Genomic DNA, 26326 nt, shown 5'->3' with positions numbered 1-26326 from the left:
CCTGCGATTGTGTGATTCTGAGAAGCTGACGCTCCGTTCCGTTCGCCTCACGCCAGCCCCACCACAGCGCTCACGGCGTGGGTGCAGGGTGCGCAGGCCGTAAGGGGCCGTACGACAACGCTCCTGTCCCAGGCCGGGGGGGCCACGCTGGCCTCCGCCCGCCGCCCCCGCAGCCCGAGGCGCCGGCACCGCCCGCCCTGCCCCGGCACCGCGCCCCCTACAGGCAGGGCACCGCGCCGCCCGGACCCCCGAGCCGGCGGCGGCCGCGCCTCCCCGCGGGGCCCGGCGCGGAGCGCGGGGTGGCGCCGCTGCGAGGCGGTGCGGGGGCGGCGGCGGCTTCGGCTCCCGGCACCAACCGGAAGCGCGGGGGACGGAGCGGGAGACGCGGTCGCGCCGGTTGTAGCCTGCCTCGCCGGCTCCGGGATCGGCGCCGCTCGGGTCCCGCCAGCCCGGAGCCCCTCGGGAAAGGTGAGGACGGCGAAGCGCCCCTCGCGGAGGCAGCGCTTGGGGCGGCGGCGCGGTGGGCGCGCATTCGGCTGGGCGGAGGGAGGCGGCGGGCAGCGGGCCGGGCCATGGGTGTCCCCTCCGGGTTTGACGTTCCCCGTGCTGAAGCAACTTCAGAAGCCCTGTGGAGGGAGGCGGCCGGCCGGGCACACGGGCCTGACCTTGCGTCGCCTTGGTCCCGCCGCGCCGGCCGAACGCTCCCGTGGTCGGCGGCGGCCACGTTTGGCCGCGCAGTGGGACGGGGGTCGGGAGACGAGCCGTGCCCCGCCGGGAGGGCAAGACAGGGCAGAGCGCAGCGGTGTCCGCCGAGCGACAGCCGGGCAGCACGGCCCCGCGCGAGAAAGGCGCTGCTGGCCGCGGCCGCCCGTGAGGACGGGCAGCGGGACCCGGGCAGCGGGACACGGGCAGCCGGCGTCCGGCCGGGGCTGCTGCGCTTGGCCACCCCTGCGCTCTTTAGAACGTCTTTCAAATGCGGCGCACCTGCTGCATTTTGCTGTTGTTTTGGGCATAGAATCCGTCGGGTTGAGATTTTATTCCCTCTGTTTTCCTCCTTTTTTAAAGTAAGCTGTCGTTGTTTGGTTTTGCTGTGTTTGCTTAAGTTAACTCGTTTCCAGCAGTATGATCTTTTATTAAGCTCGCGTGTGTGAGCTATTACCCTGTATCCAGCATGCTCTGCTGGGAGTTTTAGCGACAGAGCCATCGGGAAAGCCATGGATCATTACTTTTTCTAAGTTCCAGAAGCAGAAATAATTTGAAAGCACTGGATTAACTGGGTCACTGCCCGAAAACATCATAGCTTTCTGCAGGAGGCATGTGGTTAGATGTTTTCAGGACTTTGTCCTGGAATTGTAAGTCCTCTGAAACCTACTTATTTTATCTGTCCGTAATATGCTTCGCATACCGGTGGCATTGTGTTAATAATGGTAACTCTGGAGAACCTGGCTCACTGTGAGGGAAGACAGAAACATGGACAAAACTGAGGCCCAGGTCCTGCAGTCTGGCCTGTGCCAGGACCAAGCGGTGTGATGGGCCTGGGTGCAGCCTTAGCTGCCTTGTCTTTCTTGAGAGCTGTTGTGTGTGTACTACTGGCAGCATCACTTACAAGGTATAGTGTAAGTGAAGTGACCACTTTAGGGCATTTCTGAGAGAAAATGTTTTTTATTCAGTGTGAAGTCTTTATAGCCTTCAGTCTCTGCCAATGACACAGCTTCACTTGTAAGTGATTCTTTTCCTAAGTACTCAAACCGTTTAGGTGGAGTTGAGCCTTTTTTTTGTTGCAATGGTTACATAAATTAAAATAAAATTAGAAATGTTATTAATGGAAGTTATGCAGAATTCTTAGGTTCTGACAAAGGACAGGCTCAAATGTTGTTGAGTCTGTAACTAAGGTAGGTAGAGCCATTCCTCCAGTCTCACCATCTGCAGGACTGCTACTCAGTCTGATTAAGAAAGTTTAGGAGTTGAAGGGGTTGTTTGCTTTATTTTAAGTCATTGGGAGATTAGGAGATTACAATATATTTAATTTGGATTTGTGCTTGGAGTTTGTTTACATCTTATCGATCAACAGTTCATTATATGATTAAGGGTTTTTTTTTTATTTATAAAAACTTTTTATTGCAGCATGTTTTGTAGCTCAATGTCACTAACTCCTTTTTTGTTTTCCATTTGGACAAGACAATGATTAACCATGTTTTGGTGTTTGAGAGTGGGTTTTTTTTGTTGGACACTTTAATTTTTTTTAATATATATTTTTTAGACTGTATAAATATACTGCTGAAAAAATCCAGGTTGGTATGCTCAAGGACTGCAGGCCTTGTTGGATACAAAGGATGATTTGGGTCTAAAAATGGATGGTCAAAGATCCTGAAAGCAAATGGGCTGTTTTGCCAAATAAGGAAACTTGGCACATTCAGCTGTGTATTTTAAGATAGCACAAGTGTGGTGTGCTACTACTTTATTGGCAATATGTTGGCATTGTGCCTTCTTGCAAGAAGCACTGAATCCTACTTTGTGGAACCACACAGTAAAGCAAGGGGCAGGGAGTTGCATGGTTGTTTCCCATAATAAATTACAAAGGCTGTTCCTGCAGTAATTGAATACTTGAGCAGCGTCAGGTGCACGTGCAAGATGAGAGATGCAATTTTCGTTTTGCAGCCACGCACTAAACAAAGTATGAGTTGCAGTTACTGTGCAATTTGTAAATTATTTCCCCTCTCCTGTCTCTAAGTCCCTCAAGTGGAAGCTGTGTGTACTCTGGGAGCAGTAGCTGAATGGTCTTCTGTTTTGTACGTGAATAAAGCAGAGTGTTGGGCGTGGCAGCACTTCCCCTACATTGCAGTTTGTAGGGGGCTGGGAGGTGGAAGTGAATGTGCTGAGTTCTTCCAGTGTTGCTGTGCCAAGATGCAGGGCAGCCTGCAGCAGGGTCCTGCGTGTCTGGGGGGTGCCCTCACCTTGGGGGCATCTAGAGGAAGCAGCAAATGTGGGACCTTCGCAGGGCCAGGACCCTCACATGGGTTAATCCCCTCAAGTGCTGTAATCACAAGAAGCTAGTGCTGGTGGATGGTTTCCTACACCTGCATCACTGGTGTACTGAACTGAGCTTGGGGTGACATAATGTGGTGACTTCGCTTGCTGCGAAGTGACTCTGTATAACAGTCCTGACACGTTGCATATTATTGTCAAATAATAATTTCAAATGTTAAACACTGCCAAATGCAACTCAGATCTCTTACTTTTTGGTATGAAATGAAGAGCTTCCAACAGCACGCTCAAATATAAATTACTATGTGGAAAACAAAGAGCCAGGAGAAGATCTTGCAGATGTTGCTGCAAGATTACAAGCTCATGCTAACTACTAGAAATAAAACAGAAAAAGGAGAAAATTCTTTTACCCCCAGGAAGATCCCATAGGAATAATTGAAATAACCAGCAGTTTAATTATTTCCTGAAATACCTGTCATTCACTGTTTCTGAATTGTCATGTTTTTATTTGATTGAGAGCAAGCAACAAAGTCAGTCAATGCAGTGTCTCTCTGCTGCACAGTGATGGCACTTCCACACCCCAAACCGTGAGTGGGGAAGGAGGCTGCGGGTGCCAAACCCTCCTGAGCTGTGTGCAGGGAGTTGCTGCAAGGCCCCAGGCCTGGAGGCTGTGTTCCAGCAAGCTGCTCTCCTGTCTGCAGAAGTGTAAGAGGCAAAAAAGTGCCACACATTGTTGGAATGCTGTACTTGTTTCAGATGCAAGTGGAAAATTATACAGTTTAATGAAATACCTGATTTTTTTTTCTTTTAACCAGTTTTGTAAACTCAAATTGTTAAATATATTTAAAACAGGATGACAAGTTAATAACTGTGTGTGGATTTGTCACATACAATTTTCAATCTAAACAGTTGTTTTCTCAAACATAACATAGAAATTGATCTTTCTAATTGAGGATTACCTACCTTGAATCCAAAACTGTGGAGTAATGTTTCAACAGGCCTGTTGTCTCATCTAGAAAAAGAAAACGAATGCAGCCTGGTTTTAATTACAGATCTCTAAATAAAGAGTGTCTCTTGTAAATCTCCTGTACTTTCTCTGGAAAAAAAGCATCTGGAACAACCTGATGCCAACCAATGAATCATTCTTTAAATAACATTAACTTACTGTATGCTGGTGCCCTATAGTGTCTTTACAACCACCAAAAAAGAGGTTGTGGTCAGGCAGGGGTGAGCCCCTTCTCCCTGACAGCCAGTGACAGGGCAGGAAGACATGGTCGTAAAATGTATCAGGGGAGGTTTGGGCTGGACATGAGGAGAAATTTCTTCACAGCAAGGCTGATTAAACATTGGAATGGGCTGCCCAGGGAGGTGATGGAGTCTGTGTCCCTGGAGGTGTTTAAGGAAAGACTGAATGTGGCACTCAGTGCCATGGTCTAGTTGAGATGAGAGTATTCAGTCATACATTGGACTCAGTATCTCAGGCCTTGCCACCTGATTCATTGTGTGATTCTGTGATCTGCAGCTGGTTTATTGCTGTAGGTAAATTTGAAACTGAGAAGGTGTTTAAAGAATGAATGGTAGCTTCTGCAAGTGCTTGTGTGTCAGGCACTGCATTGTGAGTGCATGGAAATTGAGATAAAGTTTAAAGCAGTAAGGAGGACCCATCAGAAAAGTACTTATTTGTATTTGTCAGATGTCTGGTGTGCATGTTATTCTCTGCTAGTGTAATTTTCAGAAATCAAATAATCTACTAGTTTGTACGGTTGATTTGGTGATTCTGGTGAATAATAATGTTAAATAATTTGACAGCTCTTCAAAGCTATTGAATTGAGATAGTGAAGCCCAGAAATTTCTTTCCTGGGGTGTGTTTTTCTTTTCACTTGGTTTCCTTTTCCTTCTGCCATCCCAAATGAAATTATCTTTTTTTCAGCTGTTTCCACCTTCCTAAATTTATAGTCTAGTCAGTGCATATGCTTTTGCCTGTGAGTAACATCACTCTTCTAGCTAATTCTGTTGTCAGTAAGGAAATTGTTCACTCGAGTGTGATTACCTGTGTGCATAAATATGTGCAGGGCTGTAGCCTTAAATTGTGAGGTTTTTGAGTTGGGAAGTCAATCTGTTTTATTTGTGTGTAAAGTGTCTCATATGCTTGTTCATGTACAGAGCATGAACTCGGAGAAACTGCTGGAGTAAATAATGCAAATGAACTTTTGTTTCTGAAGATCTGCTAATTAAGCAGCAATGGCAAGGAGCAAAACATTGAAACTTCTCTTGGTTTGTAGGATTGACCAATTTCCTTTGAGCTTTCTCTAAAGAAAACGTGTGTAGGCTGTGCAGAAGATGACTATGGGATGACAGGAAATTACAACAGCAACAAGGTTAAAACAAGAACAGAAGGTCAGCAGGACAGTTCAGGCACTTGTATTAGGGAAGAGGCTGCAGAGCATTGGAAGAAGGGACTTTATTTCATATCCTGCTGGTAACCCCTGCTCTGACGTGCAGCTCTGGGGAGAGAGCATTCATGTTCCCTCTTCGGGAGCTCTGCAGGCTGGCTGTCAGTGAAAGGCTTGAAGCTGGCTCCTTGCTAAAAAGCCTTCAGTGCACATAGTAAAGTTGTCGTGGTCTGGTCACCATTTATCTTTATGGGTGGTCAAGAGGCATAAAATGAAGCAGACAGTTTCAGAGAGGGCTCTGTTATGTTGTGTGTAGAAAAGTGTTGATATCATCATCTCTCATTTGGAAAATAGCTGCAATCAAATAGTGCCAGAAATTCCTGATGTCATGATACCTTAAAATTTTAATCAGAGTAGCTACACAATCAGGAGAGACAGGGGACAAATAATGCTTTTGTGTTTGTTACAGAAGGGACTGGCATAAAGAGATTGTGGCAGTCAGCAGTACAAGGAGTTAACACAGTTGTGTTTTGCAACTCTGGACAACACATAACGTTTTATCTCAAAAAGCCCTATGGAATGGAAGCTCCCAGAAGACAGTATATTTTGATACTGTAATTTACCAGTGAAATTGGATGTGTTGTTTTCACCACCAACCCAAAATCTCTGGTTCTTTTTTTGCTTGTTTTATTAAAACTAATCTCTCCTTTTATGCTGATAAATTTACTGTCATTAATTGCAATTATAGTAACTTTTGCTGGTAATTAAACCTACTTTGTCTAGGCTGGTGCATATGAACTGAACCCGCAGCAGACTTGCAGATGATCTGGAGTATGCCGTGTCCTGCAGTCCCACTAAAGACCTGAGCTTTCTGATCTTATATCATTAAAAAAAGAAACCTAAAATTAGTCATTGTTCATGCATTTAGGTGATAATGTTTCTTGAAATTCGCTACAGCCATAAGCTTTATCACCATGAAATCTCCGAGGAGGACATTCTGTTCCTCCGTCAGCAGATTTGGGATCATCTCCTGAAACTGCCAACACCAGTCTTGGCACAGGCTGCAGAATTTCACATATTGTAACCCAGATGAATTACCCTGTACTTGCGCTTTGTTACAACGTGCAAACAGATCTGAGTCACTCAGGAAGAGAGATTTACCATGGCCAGGTTTTTCCACATCCTTGCACCAAGCGCTCCAGGCCTGGCCCAGGGCGCGCGGTGTTTGCCGAGGTGCCGCTGCTCGCTGTCCGGCCGGGCTGCCCCGTGCCCGTGTCCGTGCTTGTCCCTGTCCCTGTGCCCGTGCCCGTGCGTGGCCATCGCGGGCGCAGGCCGGCGTGCCCGGCGTGCCGGAGCGGGCAGGCGGTCGGGAGCCGGGAGCACGCTTCCTGTCTGTCCGCGGAGAAGGCAGCCACGTGCCTGCCTTTTGCAGAGCTGCTTCCAAGGTGCTCGGGAAACGTCAGGGTTGCTCCGAGGAATATTGTTAGTTGTTTCTGTACCCCAGCTCCTCCTAATAGATTGTGCAGATTATGCAGACTTTATCACTCCCTGTTGGAATGCACGTTCTCAGTCTCTTTTCCTCCTGTGGCCTGTGGATGTTACTGTAGTGTGCTTATGATACTGATTTTGGGGTGACTGAACATGGGTAAGAAAGTCCATAAATCCTTGGAGCATGTGCATTAATAAAAACTTTTCTCTTCACAGGTTTTGCTGTGGTATATTTTGTCATTATGAGATGTCGTCTACCAGTGCTTCATTTGTGCAAATTAAATTTGATGACTTGCAGTTTTTTGAGAACTGCGGTGGAGGGAGTTTTGGGAGTGTCTACCGAGCCCGATGGATTTCTCAGGACAAGGAGGTGGCAGTAAAGAAGCTGCTCAAAATAGAAAAAGAGGTAAAAGTTTACTTTTCATTCACTTTGTCTGCTGTGGTAACAATAGAAATTATTTTCTAGTGTTTTTGATCCTCTAGGTAATGCAGGCAAACAACCTTGGGATTTTTGTTTGTTTAATTACAAAACTCTGTAACCGATGATGCTACAGTAAGGGTGTAATGAGCAGTCCAACCCTTCACTCTTGTTGCCCACTTTTTTTGTTTTGCAATTCTCCTCTACCTGGCCCTGAGGAGAGCTTGCTGTGCCTGTGGAGCTACTAATTTCCTGTTGATACTACCAGCATGTTGCTAGATAGGAAGTGTCCCTGTCATTACCTGATTCCATTTTGTCCTCTTGACATCTGTTCTGTGGTTCACATATCTATGTTCACTACAGGCTTAGAGTTGTCTCTTCCCTGCCTGATGAAGATTTTGATCTGGGGCTCCACTAACTCCTAGTTAGTCATAGCCACATAGTCGTAGCTTGGTTTTGCAGTGAGGTAGTTTTAACCCTCACTGTTCTACCCGTCTCCTTCCCTTGGGGCATCTTGTGACCTGGAAGGGTGGATGAGTCCTTGGCAATCCTGGGGGAAAAGGCAGAATTAACTAAGGGCACCTTTACCACCTTTAAGGTTGGTTTGTTGTTTGTTTTTTTTTCAAAGCTTTTTAAATTTGCCTGAAAGTCCTTTTGACCCCTCAGCTTTGTACAGTTTCAGCAGAGGTGTGGTGTGTGTGGTCCTCACAGTGCTCCAGTCTGCCTGATGGTCAGCACCAGTGATGGAGCAGTGAGCACAGCCCAGTGTGGTGTAGTGATGGACAGCAGAGTTACTGGGCTGTTGTTCCATCCTGACTGGATGCAACTTGTATACAATCTCCTCAGACTGTTGCAGGAAGACAGTTACAAGCTGGAGGACAGCAGAGCAGTGCTAGGCATGATAGACAGTAAGTAATCAGACACCAAAGTTCATCCACTGCAGCGGCAGCTGAGCTGCCATGATTGTGTCATGCTTAGTGATGCAATTAGCATGTTTGATCATGATTAAGCATGTTGCAGTCTAAAATAATGTAAAAGGATCTCAAGATTTTTTCTAGGAGAATGGAGGATTTATACATTCTGTCCAATGTCAGTTTGTGGTGTTCTCTTTATCTCTACTATTTGTTAATATCAAAAGATAAATGAAAAGTAAAATTTGAGCTATGCAGTATCAGTAATGTGCTCCTTAAAAATAACCTGGCTGGCAGATCTCAGTCAGGGTCAGTGAAATACCTTTATTGAACATGTGTGTTTCTGAAGGAGTTACACCTGTATGTGTGCTAGACCTGTTGTTATGTACTTAAAACATTTTTTGAAAGTAAATTAAAGAACAATATTACTATGTTTTGTGATGGCATAAAACTTAATGAAATGGGAAAGGATAGAGGAAGAAAAATCCTGTGTATTACTTGACATAGTTTGACCATTCAGCAGAAATACATTTTTTTAAGGCAGTGCAACACAAAGTTCAGCTTGGAGTAGCAAGGAGCACAGGTTGTATAGTAGGAAAAAACCCCATATGCCAGAAAGAGCTTATTATAGTGTAAGGATTTATTTAGGGATTAATGAAGACTTGCAGCTCAGTAAGAGCTCATATCATGGTGCAGTTAGGCAAATTTGGTTAATTGTTTGGCATATGCAAATCAGGATAAAGTAATTTGTAACAACCAGGTGTGCTTTATCTTGTTATGTAGCACTGGGAAAATTGTTGTTAGACATATGTGGTTCTGTTCTGTTTAAAAGAGTGTCAATGAACTGTAAGAGCAGCCCAAGTGAATCTGCAAAACACCAAGTGGAAAGTTGGTGAATGTGGGGGTATCAAGAGGGATGAATATTATCCATCAGGATGAGTTGACAGAAGGGGAGCAAGTGCCTTCCATCACAAATTTGTTTATTTTTCTTTGGACTGGTTATAATTTACAACTTAAACTAAATCAGACAGGTTATGGGAACATTGGTATGGGCACTTTCTCTTGAAAGTTTTCTGAAAAGGCAGTGGAGAGGCAAGTGGTGATGCCTTAAATAACTCTGACAAGCTTTGGCAGAACTTTTCTGTCAACAGCCCTAGAGAATTAAAAAGTAAGAGCTTATATACAAACATTGCATTTTCATATGGAGAAAATGATGGGATAGTTTAATCTAGTGCATAAAGTTATTGCAGGAACTAGTGCTTGGAATCTGTAGCCAGAAAAATTAGAATGGAAAGAAAAGCACAAATTATTGGGAGTGAGGATGAGTAACTCTTGGCACAGACTACAAATGAAAGCAGTGAAGATGGAGGATCCTTTTCATCTGTCTTCTCATTGAGATGTCTTTTTAGACAATTGTTTTTGTCAAGTTGTTGAGCTCAACACAGGAGGAGCATTTTGCTGAAGTATAGTGGCCTGTGCTGTACCAGAGGCCAACTTGGTGGCCAAAAGGTCTTCTGACCCTAGTGGCCCTCACATGTTTACATATGTAGCATCTTCATCTGTAGTGATGACAATAATGAATGTCTGTGGCTGGACTGCACTGAAGTCATGGTGACTTAATGACTCTTCTGATATCAATACAAAAATAACTTGCTGTAACTCTTGTGTATCTGTTTTTAGTAGGTGTTTGGATGCGTTTAGTCCAGAAAACTAATTATTCTGTGCATTTGGACAGTGCTCTCAGGCACTCTTGGGGATGGTCCTGTGTGAGGCTGAGAGTCAGATTTGATGATCTTTGTGGGTCCCTTCTAGCTTGGCATAATCTGAGATTCTACTCTTTCTAGTTTATTTGGAAGGAAGTGTCCTTTTATCTCCATGACTGCATGTCTTGTATTTCTGTTAACTGCTGCCAGTGATCCATAACAACTGATTAAAGGGAAAACATGGGAGAGTTGTGAAAAACTTGCTCAGAGGCATTTCATGCTAGCCAAGTCCAAGGGAGCAAGCCAAGTCAATAGAGCTATGGTATCATTCTGCAAATATGTTGTATCTATGTGTCATTTTATTAAACAAGCCAATCACAACCAGTAAAGATCGTGGAGGTTTTATATTTGCCAAGGGACTATCAAGTTCTAACATGTGAAGCAAAGCAAGGTTTGTTCCAGCATCGCATATTAGAATATGTGCTTAGAAAAACCAAAAAATACTTGGAAGAGTGTTGCTTAAACAGATTGCTTTGAAACTCTTTGAAATCTGAGAAATACCTCTGCAAGGCATTAACTTTTTTATGCAGGCAGTAAAACAAAACTTAATGGGAAGAGATGTGTGTATATGTGAAAAAATACACCTGAACAAGTCTGGTAGGAAAAATACATATATGCTGCAAGGTCTTGGTTAGAATATCGGATGTGATACTGGGCAAGAATTGTGCTGATTAAGTAAAACATAGGAATGTAGCCTGAGTGATTAAATAGCAGCAAAACAAAAATTAAGTTGCCATTTTACTATCTAGTACAACCACTACAGTGGTTATAGGTTTAAAGTAGGAAACAGGAGTTCCTAGTGAATTGTTTTATAGAAAATTAAGCTGTCAGCGTGATGTTTATGATGCATGTGGCAGAGTAGAAATGCCTCCTGTAGCAGGATCAGTCCTTTTGTCCTGAGTCATAATTGTGTCCACTCATTGAAGAAAATTGCACATCTACCACTCCAGAAGTTATTTGGTATTTTTGTGAGGGATTTATATGAATTATTAGATAAACCCATAATTTGGCTCCCACTGAAATGAATGGGAGAGACTGAGGCCAGAGGCCTTATTCTGCAAACTGCTAGCAGTTCTTTTGACTCCATTATCCTGAGCAGATAACTGCTGGATTGAAGTGTTACAAATGTTGTTTTATGCCTTGCCACGACTGCTTTTCACTGAAGGGCACTCACCTCCTTTGATTGCCCATCTCTGAAGTTTACCTGTTATTTGTCATTGCTTTTGGTGGCAATTTGTTGGCAGCTGGTTCTTCTTGGTGTGGTTCTTCACCAGGAGGTTTATTACTGCTGGAATTTCACCTGAAATTTGAATTTAATTTTAATACCACAGGTCTTTGAAAGTACTCCATGGTCCATAATCTGTCTCCATGCTATTGATGGGCAGCAGTATTGCTTCAGCTTTTACAACCAGAGTACTTGGGTACGGGATTTCTTGATTTCATGCAGAACATATTTTCCTGGACTTCTTCAAAATGCTGGCAGTGGTCTGTGCAAACTGCAGGAGAGTGGTGGAAAAAAATCCAGTAAAATGTAATTGTAATCTTACTGGAAAATACTTAAATATTTCTGGTGAACTAACAGAACTAACTTGTGGATAGAAGAAGTTGAATTGAGCAGCATTAACTATGCATGCCTTGTTCAGTCGTGTCTGTACTGCATTTGAGTTTTATGAGACTCAAAAATAAAGACATGCTTTCTCTGTTTTTGTTGCTGTATTGCCTGGAGTCTGGCTACCATGGAAGTTAATTTTATGTTGTCAGGGTTTCTTATATGTAATACATGTGTTGTAAGCTTTAGGGGATATTTTAATGTTTTATAAAAATTTTCATACAGCATATAATGCAGCTTGTTCACTTTTTTGATTTTTATGATCCACTTCTGGAATGGGCTGTCCAGAAGGCGTAGATTGGGCTTGTACCTTCTGAAGGGGATGAGTTAAGTATAATCACATGCATGTCACTGGACTTACCTCATTCATGTTTGTAGTGCTAAAAGAGAGCATGTGATAATTTTTATGTGGGTCATGAGAGTAAGGACTGGCAATGATTTGCAACAGTAACAAGAGAAAAACAACAGAGTAGAAGCAAAACAAAACAAACTGAAATTGATACTTTAGCCCTGACAGGACTAAAAATAGTAGATGTTCCTTTTCTTTGTAGTTTGTAGCTGGTATGGGTGCTCTGGTGCCAGCCTAGAATGACTCTCCACACTGGGCCCTGGCTGTAAGGAAGGGAAATTTTGTTGTTCTATTAATATTTTATTAGCTCTTTCTAAGAGCTTCTACTCCCTTACCTCTCTCAGGTCTGAGTCAGCAAGTATTGAGAGTAATGAACACTGAGAGAGGACTTAGAGTGTGTGCTGTATGAAATTATTGCAGGGTGTAGGAATCTAATATATGAACTTCCCAGGGATATCTGCACCTATACTGAAAAATTACAAAGTTCACAATAACTGATCTTATAGGAACCCATCCAGCCCCATATTCATTGAAAGAAAAACAGAATCACAGAACCAACTAGATTAGATGAGACCTTTTAAATCATCAAATCCAATCTGTGACCTAACACCACCTTGTCACCTAGACTGTGGCATTGACTGCGCATCTGGTGTTTCCTGAAATACCTCCAAGGGTGGTGATTCCATCACCTCCATGGGTGGTGAGCTCAGTCACCCTTCCTGTGCTCAGTCACCCTTCCTGTGAAAAACTTCTTCCTGATGTACAGCTCAAACCTTCCCTGGTGCAGTTTGAGTCTCTGTCCTCTTGTCCTATTGCTAATTGCTGGGAGAAGAGACTGACCTTCACCTGGCTACAACCTCTTTTCAGGTTTACTGCTATGTAGTGTTAGCTGCTAAAAGGAGATAAAACTGTATTTACTATACCAGAGGAATGTCTTAAAATGTCTTAGTTTCTGTTTTACAGAGTGGTTATTTTGCAAGGTTTTCTGTTTAGGTTTTTAAAATATATTTTGGTAAAGGAATTGGCTTAGAGCACTCCTCTTGGTGCTGACTAGGGTATTCTCAAAAGGTATCAAGAGGATACTTAGCACTCTTTATAGACTGGAACTTGTCAAAATTGCTTCAGATGCTCCAGCTGTTCTGTATTCTGTATCTTGCAGAATAAATCATTTTGGATAGGACAGACTTCTGCAGTGAATCTGACTGATTCTTTATTTGCCTATTCTTGGCTTTCATTCAAGGGGTAATTTTCTGGAGGACTTTATTTTCTAAATGAATGTTACATTTCCAGGAATCAAGAAAGTCACTGCATGAGATTTTGTTAGTGGATGCTTTGGATATGACTGTGTTGTGTCATGGCATATGTGTTGCAACCAAAACATTGTCCAAACCCCATATTTGGGAGACACCAGTATAATGAAAGATGCCAGAATGCAATTATTCTTGCCCAGAGCAGGCTTTAGTTTCATTTTGACTGTTTTAAGAAACTTCATTCCTGTGTCTCTCTCTCCTAAAACAATCTTGGAAACACAGTAATCAGAGATAGAAAGGAATTTGTCAGTATTTTGCTACATTTTATTGTAGTGGATTTTTTTTACTCATGAATTTAAACATTTTTATACCAAGTTTTTCATTAAATGAGTAACAACTTGTGAGTTGCCTCATATAAATAGTGAGTATTTGTAGTACAAGTTGTGTGGTTTAGTGGTTTTTTTGACTAACTTAATTTGAGATTTTTACACTGGCTTGTATATGCATGGTTTTTTAAATCAAGCCAACTTTGGGGTTAATTTGATATGGACATCAGCTTCAGTGAAACTGGTTTGTCAGGGCCCACACTGGCAGTATGTGGCTTCAAAAGTTATTTTGAATCAGTTGAGACATAATAACTGTCAGTGGTGCAGGCCACTGGATTTTGTAGTAAAATTGTAAAGGGGCAAGTGCACGTCCTCTTGACTGGTGGCCAGTGTTGAACAGTTGCTACAGAAACAGATTTGATTAACAGATAAATTGTTAAGCTAAGATGCACCAGGTATGTCTGTTGCTTCCTTTTGCTTGTGTTTTGAATTGCCTTAAACTTTGTAAGTGAGAATTGAAATTACCTTGCATGTGCTGCTCGTAGGAATATAGGTACAGCTTCCTTAGCTTGGTTGAGTCACAGGAAATTACTGTGTGCCTGACCCTGGGTTAGGAATATCTCTAGGATATCTCTTGGACCCTTTTATCTCAGTTATCTCCAGTTGGTCTTCAGTTTCAGTGGTTTGTTTGTTTTGGGGATGTTTTTTTCAGAAGGTGCAATATCTGCAAGTGAACAAGTTTTTATGCTGGTTTCCTATAAATTATGAATAAATGTTGTTTAGAATGGGGAGAAAATGTCTGATTGTTTAGAAAACACTCTTTCTTATCCTCTTTGCTGTCCACAACATGCTGCATATGTCCACAACATTAGAATATTATTAAATATTCTTTACTTTCGTAATTAGTTTAATTCCATTGCATATTGTCATAAAAACTATTCTGTCAATTGCAAGTTTTTGACAGTGGGCTGTTCACATTTCCAGTAGATATTTAGTTGCAATTAAGGGCATTTTTCCAAGAGAGATTTATTTTGTTTGTTTGCTTGTTTCTTTATTTTGGGCTTTTTCTGTGTGGGATTTTTGCCTTTTCAAAAAATTTTATTTTTAATTTTTCTCTAGATAGGTTTCTTCTGTTTCAGTCTTCTTTTTGCATGCACTCAGTTGTAACTTATAATTTGGAAGAGAGATTGTGTTGCTTATTTTTTTATGCCAGCAACCCTTGACATCAAATGGCAGCTCTTCTCTTTCCCCTCCCACGACATTTTCTGACCCTGAGCTTCTGTTGAAGTGATTAACTGCAAAATGGTATTTTGGGGTATTTAAGCTGTCCTGAAGCTTTGCTGTGGAAATCTCATGGATACAGAAGAAATCCTTTCTTCTCAAAGTGCTGTTTTAGGCTGTTGCAGGCTCAAGCAATTGAGGATTGGTTCAAGTTAGACTTATGTAGACATTTATTTAACTATATGGTTTTCTTAAAACAGTGTTACAAGTAGAAAATCACAATGACAGGTGAGTGGTAATTTGAGAGATGATAAGCAATTGCATGTTTGAGTTTTGTGTGCTTTGAGGGGACAGCTGACAATTTACATGATCCACATGGAAATCTGTTGGTGTTGCAATTCCTGGGGATGCTGATTAAATAGCTTGCACTGACTTGCAGCATACAGAGTGAGAAATTGTTTCTGATGATCCCAGAGTAGCTCTTGAGGTGAGTGGAAGTACTGTTTCAATCCGACAGGGTTTCTAAGTTGTTGCACGCCTGTGTGATGGTTCAGATGAAGTCAGAGACCTGTGCTGGAGTTGATGTGATCTGAGGCTGGGACCATTCATCTCCTGGAGGCTGTTTTCCTCAGGAGTATTCAAAGCTGAGCTTGGGGGCTGCAGTCTCTGGCTGGGTCCCCAAACAACCTGGCGCACTCATGGTGGCAATGGAATTTGGAACAACGTGTTTTGTGCTCTTAAGAGGGCAATAAAATCCTCTATAGAACTACATAGGCCCTACTTTACTCCCCTTTTTTTTTGTTGTTTCTTAGTCCTTAATTTTAAACTGGCTGCATGTGAGTTGTGTAAGGGTCTGGAGAACAAGATTTCTCTGAAAACAGAGTTGAAGAAAAGGGAAAATATGTCTTAACTTGGATACAAGCATCAATATAAGTCTTTTTAATTGTAATTAAACAACTAAGACTGTAAAAGTTATTTCATATTTACCTATTTCCACTCACTAAGGTGCTGATAGAGAAAGTTTCCTTTTTAAGAGGACAGTATAAACAGTCACAGGGAAATATTCAGATGTGTTTATGTTAGCTGGAGGCTGCAGAGGAGCCCAGAGAACAGCTTCAACATTAACTCTTTCTCTTATACTCAGTTAATTGTGCTCACACACCAGGGAGATGAGGCCAGCAAGGGCAAACAAAGAGCTGTGCTTCTGACCCAACTGCCTCCAAAGTGCCCTGTTTATATTTTAAATGTTTCATCTGTTGCAATTCAGCCACTGGGGAAGAATCCCAGTTGCAAATACATGTTTGTTTATTAGACTAATGTTTAGAGAACCTGCATTCTGTGCAATTTCTATTTAAGAGAGCCAGCTCCACAGGGAAACTGGATGTCTTGCACACAAGAGGGGGGCCCCCTATGGGTGTACCTCTTTGGCAAAACAGGGCCTGGCCCTTGGATGTCATTGAAGGGGAACAGTGCCACACACTTACCCACTTATCTTCTGCCTCTGGTTGCTTATTTTTTTTACTCCAAATCTCCTGAAAATTGAGGTTCCTAGTGGCTAAATGGCGGAGGCAAGGGAGAAAAAAAATTGTGTTATGATATACCTGACTGACCAAATAGCTGTAGGTTTTGTGTATTGGGCACCTGATTTACCAGTAGCCACATCAGAAATAAGCATGGGTGGTAAAATCCCTGGAGCTGTTGTAGGAGGAGTGAGGAAGCTCTTGGTAGACAGCAGAAGATGAGATGCAGTTGCTTGTACCAAGTTGCTCTTGGAAGGTGGGATAGCCAAAAGAGAGGTGTGCAGGCTGGGCGGGTGGCAGCCTTTCAGTGAAAGCTGGGGCACTCTGCAAATTGTTATCTGGCAGAGGTAGCATAGGAGAGATGAGTAGATTGTTCTGGAAACTTGCTAAAATCAACTAGAAGTTGCACCTTTGAGCAGATGAGTGACATTTACTGAGAGGTTATCTTTTCCTCTTGGAAGGATTGTACTGCTGAGAAAGTGTAATGCATACCCATGTGAAATTAGAGGGGGGAGAAGGTGCAGAAATCACTTCTTGTCTAATCTTGTAACAGCTCTAATTTTAGTAATGTTAGATGCATTTGAAGCAAACATGAAGGCTTATAAGTAGTGATTGGTGGGTTTCCATCTTTGTGAACTGTGTACTTTTAATCTCCTAAACAAAGGAAAAGGCTTTTTGACTTTTCTGTGATATGTCTCTGTGTGCTGAGGGTGCTGTGTGTGGTATAAGTATGGAGCAACAGATGGCTACCATTTGGAGATGTTGAATTCCTCTTTCTTTTGGATGTTGCCTTGCTGTTACCCCTGTAAGAGTTTGTGAGAGCCCTAAAGGCAAATGCAGGATCCAGATCCCACTCAAAAGGACCACGCATTTTGGAGTTCTGCTCTTAACTTTTGGGTCCTCAGTTGTTTTTGTATTTGTACCAAAGTCTTTATTGTAAAGTCATGTCTCCAAGCCAGTGTCTCATCTGTCCTGTGCAGAAGTTGGCAGTACTGTGGTTTCTGGCACTGTGCTCCGAGTGGTTTACTCTGTTCCATTGCAGACCGATTCCCTGTAAATGCTGTAATTCTGGAAGGAGTCCTGCAATTTTTCACTGACTGGGAATAAAGTTCAGTCCTCCTAGGATCAACAAGTGTTCTGTTTTTACTTGATAAATTTGAAACCTGCAGTAAGAAATCTCCTGCCTTTTCACTCGTGTGATTCTGCGCTATACTGTGAGAAGCAGGATATTCACTGCCTGTTACAGCTGTTAGTGAGATGAATGTGAAGTAACAGCACTAACAGGGTGCCTGACTCAAGAAATTCAGGCCGAGTGACACTTGATTCTGCAGCAACATTGGCATCAGCTGTTAGCTCTGGTGACATGGTCATTGCCTTGAAACTGTGACCCGAGCTCCCTTTTTGAGAAATGAAGAACCTGCAAGCCCACTTCAAAGACGAGGGCAGCTGCTTTGTTTGCCTTTTAAAAATCTGTATTTCTGCCTTTTTGCTTGGTCAATGTTTAGAACCATTTAAAAAGTAAATGTGACATGGGGACTGAGATCCTGCAGCTAGAGCTCCTCTATAATTACATATTCAAGCACAGCCACACAAAGGGAAATGAGAGTCCCTTTTCCTTTATGTACCGTATTTCAGCTTTCCCTTAGGTTTAAATTGGCGTTTTGGGCTATGCTCGCTTGAGCCACTGAAGAGCTTATCAGAAAAAGAAGGAAACAGGGGGAGGGAAAGAAAGATAGATTTCCAAATGACAAGCGTTTGAATAGTCAGAGTTCAATCCCTAAAACAAAAAGTGGAATCTTTTTTTTTTCTAAATAATGTGCTTTACAGTCTCACCTCTCATCTTGAGAAACATAAAAGAGCAAGTAAAAGAGATGACCCAAATCACAGAGTCCTTTGAAAGGAGAAATTCAGCTGTTTTGAACACTTACAATCAAAGGAAGTGGTTTCCCTAATTACATGAACTATGTGAAAGCTCTCAGAATAGCTCTTCCACCCCAGGATTCCTTGCACTTTAGAAGTTTGCATAAAAGCTCACATGGAGAATCAGATGCAAAGTGTTTGATTCAAATTTTATTAGGCAGAAGTGAGCATACATTCCTATCTCTGGGTTTGACAGCTGCTTGGGTTTGGACCACAAGCCTGGGTTTGATGGATTTCAGTCCTATACTTAAATCTTTCACTCTTCAGATTCTCTGGTGAGACACCCCTATCGAGAAAAGTAGAATTGAAAAAATGGAGAAAGGATAGAGGGATTTCTTTGTGAGCTTTCAGTTGAGGATTCTTCACCCTGATTAGGCTGTTCATTGTTGTGAAAACCCCTCCGTGTACACAGCTTTTATGAGGAATTTTGCTTCTTCACATTTTAAAGAAACTGTGTATCTTAAAATATACATTTGGAAGAATTGCAATCTGAATTCTAAGCCTTTAGTATTATTCTAGCACCACCATTTACTTCAATCCATCAAAATTCTGAATTCAGTTGAGACTTTGAACAAAAAAGCAATATTTTCAAAAGACTATTACACCTTGTGGTTTCTTTTTGTACATACACAATAATAAAGGTATGTTAGTCTAAACTAAACAATGAGGACACATGAAAAGAGGCAGGACCCTTCTAAAGGCTTAAGATCTCTTGCACTGTCCCTGAGGATACAATATGGACTAATTAATGGTTTAAATATTTAAAAATAATATTTGCAAGGTTTGCAGTAATATACAAGACCATCACACTTGCTCTGCACAATAGTGACCTCAAAATGGTCTCATTCTCCCCTCAGAGCTAACTACAGTAATTATATACAGATTTGGATAGACAGAGATAATTGATAAAATCGACCTTGAGGAGAGATCTAAAAACTCTTCAAAGTGCAACAATTCAAACTCAAGAAGGAAAAAAGGCAGGAGGATTATGGCAGCCTTCTGCATATACGGAATTAGCCAAACCCTTTTTTATAACACTGCCAGTCATGAGATGCTAACTCTTCTTGAAGAGAAGCGGAATGTTTCTCTAGGTCCTTTTTCTCCTGCCAGTATTGTTTTGTTTTTCTCCCTCTCTTCCCAGGCAGAAGGAAGGACTTAACCTGGAATAAGGGAATTGTCTCCTAGAAGTAAATACCCTCAGGAGGCCAGTGGTGTTGCAAGCAAAAGGCTCAGCACAGCAGCAGCACATCTAGAAAGGGAAGGGAAGTGTTGCATAGCCATATAGCTGTGACAGGGTGGGAAAGAGTTCTTGCTGTGGCTTCTAGAGACTTGTGTCTCAGGCAACAAAACTACCAGAGGATGGTTTTCTTAGTTGAAGAAGAATGCTTGAAGTCATTCCAGCCTTGCTTGACCTGAAAGTGGCATGGAAAATTACATGTGCTTGTGTCTGATTCTTGGTAAGAGTCAGTTTCTCAGGCAAGGGTTTGGGTATGTGTGGCACTGGAAAATGGGAAGCTGTGGTATATGTGATGCTATGCTGTTGCTCTTCTACACCAAAGGACCTATTGCAGATTTGGATGTATTTTGTGCCACCAAAACATCAGGGAGTTCTGGGCCCAGGATCCAGCTTGTGAGCTCAGTTCATTGTACTGAACTTTGCTAATCTAATCCTTGTCATGCTTGGAGCATAAATCAGTTAGTAGTTATGCAAAGACTACAGGCATTGCTGGAATAGGAAGAGATGCAAATTCTCTCTGCTGCTCTCAGATTCAGATTGGAATTGTCATTAGCTGCAGCATCATGCCTTCTTTTCAGCTCTTTAGGTACAGCCCAGGAGAGAGGTTTGTTGAACTCTCTGTGTGACCCTGGTCCTGAAAGTTCCTGTGGTCCCATGTATATACAGTTCTGCTTCCTCTTTGCTTCATTTGTGGCAGGTCCTCAGCAAGCACAGTGCAAGGCGATGGAGGAGCTAGTGCAGGTCAGTGGTTTTGTAACCACAGAATAGATGATCTTCATTTGTAACTGGCCTTTTAAATGTTATTCATTCCCCATTAAGTATGTGTGATGTTCCTCTCATATTAGTACAGACGTGGGTGGTGGTTACAGTACCTCTGGATGTTCTTCCCTAATTTGGGGAAGGAATTGGCTAGAGATATTGTGGTTTCATTGGAGAAGAGCAATGGGAAAAGAGACTTTTGACTTAATTTGATGTCCTGTAGTGGTACAAGACCCCTGTGAGTTCTCTGTTCCTTGCAGGTCTGCAGGACTCAAAGCAACTGTCTTTGTAGGTTGGTCTGTAGTCTCACTCTTCTAGATAGGTTCTTCTGGATTTCCACCTTCTATGAGTTCAGAGATACTGGTATTCAAGTTATTAACTTCCTAAAAATGTATTTTGAGGCTACCTGTTTGTATTCCTGTATAGCAAGGATTAGAAATGAAATGGTTGTTACTGCCTTATCTGTGTAAGCTGAGAGCTGTAAAGACAGATAAAATAGGGAGTTCTGTGTACAAGAAATTCATCACAGAAGAGTAAGGGAAAAGCTGAAGTTACATGTCAAAAATATGTAGTAAAGTAATAATAATAAAAGTTGATGTATGACACTAACAACACTTTTAGAATATTACTGGGTTTTCTCTAAGTTTTTTATCTTAGCCATTGTTTTACTTGAATTTTTTTAGTTCTAATGGAAAAAAGATTGAGCTACCATAAAGGCAGCATGAAGAATCCCAAGAAAAAATAAACGCTTAGTCCATGTTTCATGAAGATTAAAGCTTAAAATTTGATGAGTTTTGTCTAGTTTTGTTGTTGTTGGTGGTGGGTTTTTTTTTGACCATTGCTACCCAGTAGAAGTAGCATTTGAACCAAGTTTCCAAGTAAAATACAATTTTCAGTCCTTGACAAAGAAGAGTGACATGTCTGAAAAGCAGGTAGAATTCACCATGATTCATGCTGGATCTTTTGGACAGTTTCACATAAAACCATGATGTGTGTCATTCAGATAATGGTGACAGCTTATTTTCCTGAAATTCTCGGATTTGTGAAGTTGTGCTTTGGGATCGGTAAAAGTCACAGAAAAATGCCTCTTATGTATGGAAGACTTTCATTCACTTCAGCAGAGTGCCAACATCTGTAGTTGGCAACTACTTTGCTTCTTTTTTGTGGCTGCTGGTCACAGCTGTAATTTCTGTTCTGAAAGTTTGTTTAAGTTAGGTGGACTCCAGGTAGGGAACTATTCATACCTTTTCTGCAGGGGCAGCTCAGTTTTGAGCGACAGCTGGGGAGAGCCTTGTGCAGAGCTCTAGCAGCCCGTGAGGAAAACAAAACCTTGTGGTGTGCTGTTAACATATAACATCTTGTGAAGTGGGTTTTTTTCGTAAGGGTGGGCTCAAACTGCCTCATTGAGTTACATTTTCAAGAATTATAACATTTACTAGAATTCCAATAAGAGAGATTCCCAACAAGTGTTGTCCCTGTCATTGTCTATAGTAGGATTGATTTATCCATTCCAAGACAGGCTTTAAGTGAGTGTTCACTGAGTACATGCTGGGTTTTTTTTCCTGTGGTTAAATTACAGTTTTCATGGTTAAGATGGAAAAATACTTCATTGTAAAGATCATAGCTGCTTTAGAGGAGTGGATCAGGATGCATAAGTACAGCTGTTGCTGTCTCTGTTGCAGTCTATGCTAATTGTTCAGCAAAGGCACTGTACAGTGAGATTTGGTTTGTTCTAGGTTGTCTTATCGAGTTTCCTTACAAATACCCTGCAGAGCTCAGGAAAATCACTGCTCTAGTTACATATGTATGGCCATGGCTCCTTGAGGGTGGGTTCGTTTTGCCCATCACTTTCATACCAAAATGCCTTTCCACCAAGGTGCTCATGAAACCTACAGTGACTTTGATCTCAGAAATAATTTCCTTGGATATTTTTCTATTTCTTGGGTCTGGAATGATCCCGTGTTGCATATTAGCGATGATATCTTCTCACCTGGGGAGGATGCCAGGAGTCAAAGTTTCAAGTTTTGTTATTCTGTTGTATTTTAGGAATGTTGAGGATTTTGTTACTGTTCTCCATAGTCAAAGGCAGTTTGTCTTCAAAGTGATTGTGAGTAACTTGGAAAATTTCCCAACATTGAAAAGAGAAATTATGATTGCTGAAAATAAAGAGCTCTATGGGAGCTCAGGTATTTCAGCCCTGCTGTTTAGTCCACTCATCTATTGTTTCTACTCAGTTGCTGGTGTTGCTTTGCAGCTGGAGGCAGCTCAGTACTCCAAATCTGCTTGAATTAAAAATTACAAATATTGCAGATATTGCTCATTTCTAAACTCTTACACCAGTACAAATACATAGTTTATGCATGTTTTGAATGGTTTTGCTTTATGTGAATAACAGTAGTGAAATCCAAACTAAACTTGTTCTTGACAGATCTGCCTTTATCAGATACCTTTTATTAAATGCTCATACAACCTCACATTGTATGCTGCGAAATGCAACAGTCCTTTGGGTGTATTTCTACTTGAAATCTGTCTGAAAAATTAGATATTTTTCCATAAATTTTGTTTATGTATTTTGTTTGTTTGGATTTTTTTTGTAAATGGCAGTGTAAATGTAACAGATTTTTTTCAAGCTTACTAACCGTTCTCTAAGGATTTTCTGCAGAAAGTGCCTCTGCTTAGTTTTGTCAGTCTGTTAGCAGCCTCTTGTCTCACAGCACATTTTTAACCCTCCTCGTGAGGAAAACACCACGATCCTGCAATTTCTTAGTGCTGCGTGGGCTCCACGTGGTCATGGCACTGATGGAGGTCAGAGGGAGGATTGAGCCAGTCAGCTTGATCTCATTCCCTCTTGCTGCACAAGGCAGAGGGTCTGCTGCCACATCACAAGCACAAAGCCCCTGTGATTTTTAGAGGGACCAGCCTGCTTTTCATGGGCTGAGCAAGCCATTGCAGTGTTTTGACAGACACCACCTGAATTTGCTAGCTAGTACTTTTAATCCTCTAGCCTTTAAATTATCCATAACATACCAATTTCTGTGCCAAGGTTGCTATAAAGAAATATACTAGAGTATAAAACTCAGTTTTCTTTTCAAATGGTCAATATCCAATACATTTCACTTCTAACAAATCCTGTGGTATTGCATGATGCAGATTAAATTTTTAAGTAAATTTCGTAAGATGGGATGAGTCTAGAACAGAATAAAATAAATTTATGTCCATATTCCTTATCTGTGGTATATTATGATAGTTTAATGGAAATGAGCTCTCTTGGTAATGTGCTTTTTCTTTCTTCAAGATTGTAACCTTAGAATCAATACAAGGTATTTAAAGTGTGTGTTTCTATCACAGTATCTCCAAAAGTGAGATTTTTTTCGTGATATACACCAGTGGATTTAAAATAATGGTAAAATGATTATACAGTAATAGGAATTTATTAGTTTCCTGTACATTTCCACTTTTATTCTCTGGGATTTGTAACAGTGTAGGACATAATTTTGGATGCAGATTTGATGCTGTGAAAGATTTGCTCAATCAAAATGCTTCCAAGTACAAATTTTGTACATCATTGTAGATGTACTTATGAGAATTTAATTCTGGTATTTACAGAAATGCTGGTGACATCAATCTGAGAATGTAATTTAACTCTTTTCTCTGTGGTTTAAGAAACAGGATACAGTTTCCTAATAGAGCCTGAGTACAGAGGCTGTGTTGTAAGGCGTAAATGCTGACAGTTTTAACATGTAAATGGCCTGTAGAAACCAGCTTTTTTTGGGATAAGTTATCATCTAAATGAATACTGGAAAAGAAGCCCAAGCTCATACAGTTTTAAGTGCCATGCCAACCATAGTTTTAAAACAATGATTGCCTGTGGGAAGAGGTGGTAGCACATGTATGCTGGGAATGTGCCCATTGAAGCACTTGGTAACTGCTTATTAGTGGGTAAAAAATCTCATTGAGGATTCTTTGGCTTTGCCATGTCCATGTGATTTTCCTCTCGCATTGTTAGTATTAAAGACTGTTTAATAGGTTTTACAAAAATTCTCTGAACTGGACAATCAGTATCCTTTGCCTGTTATTTGGGCCCCCAAAGCACAGAATTCTTGTTTATAATTTTTTTCTGTAGAAAACTTTATGACAACAGACAAATCAGTAGGCAAAGTCCTAAATTTCTATTTCGTAGCTGCATAATTTTCTTTTCTGTGTTCAAAACTGTAATAATTACTTAACATCACTGCTATATAATTCTTGGTAATAATTTTATGTTTCTGAAATTCTCTAAGTATCCCTTTATTGCATATTGAAAAGATAATTTGTTAGTTATGACAGATGCTGACTGTGTTTTTATTTCATCTGTTAAATGATATTTTGGGCTTGTTCACCTAGAGAAACTGATAATATAAGAGGTGTCATCCTTTATTAGACATCAGTAAATTCAGAGCAAAGGATTAATGAGACACTGGAAATGGACATAGACTGGATATATTTCTGAGCAGGAGTCTAGAAATAAAGGTGTGGGATTTATGTGTGTTAGCATTCTGTATCTTTTTTGTATGTGGTTTTCACTAATAGAAATTATTTTACTGAAGCATCAGCTGGCCTCTTCCAGCTGCCCTTGCATGAGACTGTAAAATCCCCTGAGAGTAGCTAAGTTGCAGCTCTCCCAAGAACATGACAAAGGTCAAAGCCTTTAAAATGCTACAGGACTTAGGAAAAAAATATCTTTCCAAAGCTGCCTTAAGTGTGTCTAAATACCTCCTTAATAAACATGGCAAACAGTTCTCTGGAAAATCAAATAGCCAAACTTTTGCACAGTGTAATAATATATATTATAAGGCAGTTAAGGAGGTTGTATTAATCAGATTAAATAGCTAACCATGTACAACTCTGTAATTTTGCATGGAGTGAAGGTGCCACTTGCTGTGTGGTTCCCTGATTTACTAACAGGTGATGCAATGGTCTCACAAGGGACTGCAGCTATTTCCTGTGTTAATCCTAAACCAGTGTGCTCAGACCAGGGTGGAAAGATACTTTACTCTCCTATCAGCTGCTCCAAAGGCACCTGGAAGAAGTGGTGGTTGAGTTGCTTTGGGCTCAGTTTGTCTGGACCAATGCAATAAAAGCCTTTTGATACTGAAGAACTCAGTGAACAGATGTCCTTCTACAGTTCCAGCTGTGCTGCTGGAGCAGACTGCCCAAACCCTTGATCACTTCTCTTGACTACAAGTGTGAGCATAACAAATTTCTAATATATTTCCAAGGAGAACCTGAGTAACTAAAATATGCTGAGTTGTTTGGTCTTTGCTAACTTTAACTGCCTTGGGATAGGGAGCTCTAACAAGAGCAGCTGCAGCTGCTCTGAGTAGCTGGCAAGCACCAACACAGCTGTTGCAAAGTGCCTCCGTCCCCATCCTTGCTGTCTTTGCGGCTGCAATTAAAGATCTGACGATGGGGCCTTGTCTGATTCCCAAGTAATGCCAGCTCAGCATCAGGTGGCCACTGCCCACATCTGCAGTCAGCACCGACCTTGAAGACCTCATCAGAGCTGAACTGCACTTGCTGCCTTTGCTGCACTGGTACAAGGCAGAGCAAAAACAAGGGAGGGCTTGGGTCGTCCTGGTGAGCTCAGGCTTGTGGGTCTCATAATGAGACCATGCTGTCCAGGCAGCTTGCTTTGTGCCCTCATCTGCTGCTGGCTGTGGTTAGAATTTGTGTTTGTGATTTCTGTGCAGCTATTGCTGAACACAGACAAGACCTGGAGGAGGACTTTGTTTTTACCTGCTGAAGCACCTGAAGATATGGTTATTCATGCATGGTTGTTTGTACTACAAGGTTAAGAGCAGTACTAGTGGGTCTACAAGCAGCTCTAGGGTGATATCAGTCTTGGATGATGTAACTGTCATTTTCACATATGTCAGTAAGTAGAGATTAAACAGGCATAAAACCAAATTACCTGTTAAACACTGTGATCCATACCATGGTTCAGAGAACACAATTACACTGTTTGTACACTTAGGGATTACCTGAATTACAAACTCTTACACTGTGATTGTTTTATGAATTGGCTTGATTTACAGTAAGCCAGTAAGCGAGAATTAAATGAAAAAGTTTTCAATGTAATTTGTTCTGACCTTGAACTTTGTGGTATTTGAATTATGTAAGCAGTGGATTAGGTTTGTT

At 41.5% G+C, this 26326-nt stretch overlaps 1 protein-coding gene across 2 annotated transcripts in view; it reads left to right on the top strand.

The window, feature by feature from the left end:
* Positions 1-331: 331 nt before the first annotated feature.
* The window catches only part of MAP3K20 (mitogen-activated protein kinase kinase kinase 20), an 89811-nt gene continuing 63816 nt past the window's right edge, over positions 332-26326 (top strand). The window contains exons 1-2 of one of the 2 annotated variants that reach the window (XM_064717986.1): positions 332-468; positions 7083-7272. In XM_064717986.1, the coding sequence (XP_064574056.1) occupies positions 7114-7272 (159 nt within the window). In that variant the 5' untranslated portion in view covers positions 332-468; positions 7083-7113. Of the gene's footprint in view, positions 469-7082; positions 7273-26326 lie in introns of those variants that run through there. The other variant, XM_064717987.1, reaches the window with a different exon arrangement.

This window comes from Zonotrichia leucophrys, chromosome 7 (genome assembly GCF_028769735.1).
Source record: "Zonotrichia leucophrys gambelii isolate GWCS_2022_RI chromosome 7, RI_Zleu_2.0, whole genome shotgun sequence".
Lineage (NCBI taxonomy): Eukaryota > Metazoa > Chordata > Aves > Passeriformes > Passerellidae > Zonotrichia > Zonotrichia leucophrys.
This window is presented reverse-complemented; position numbering and strand designations above follow the sequence as displayed.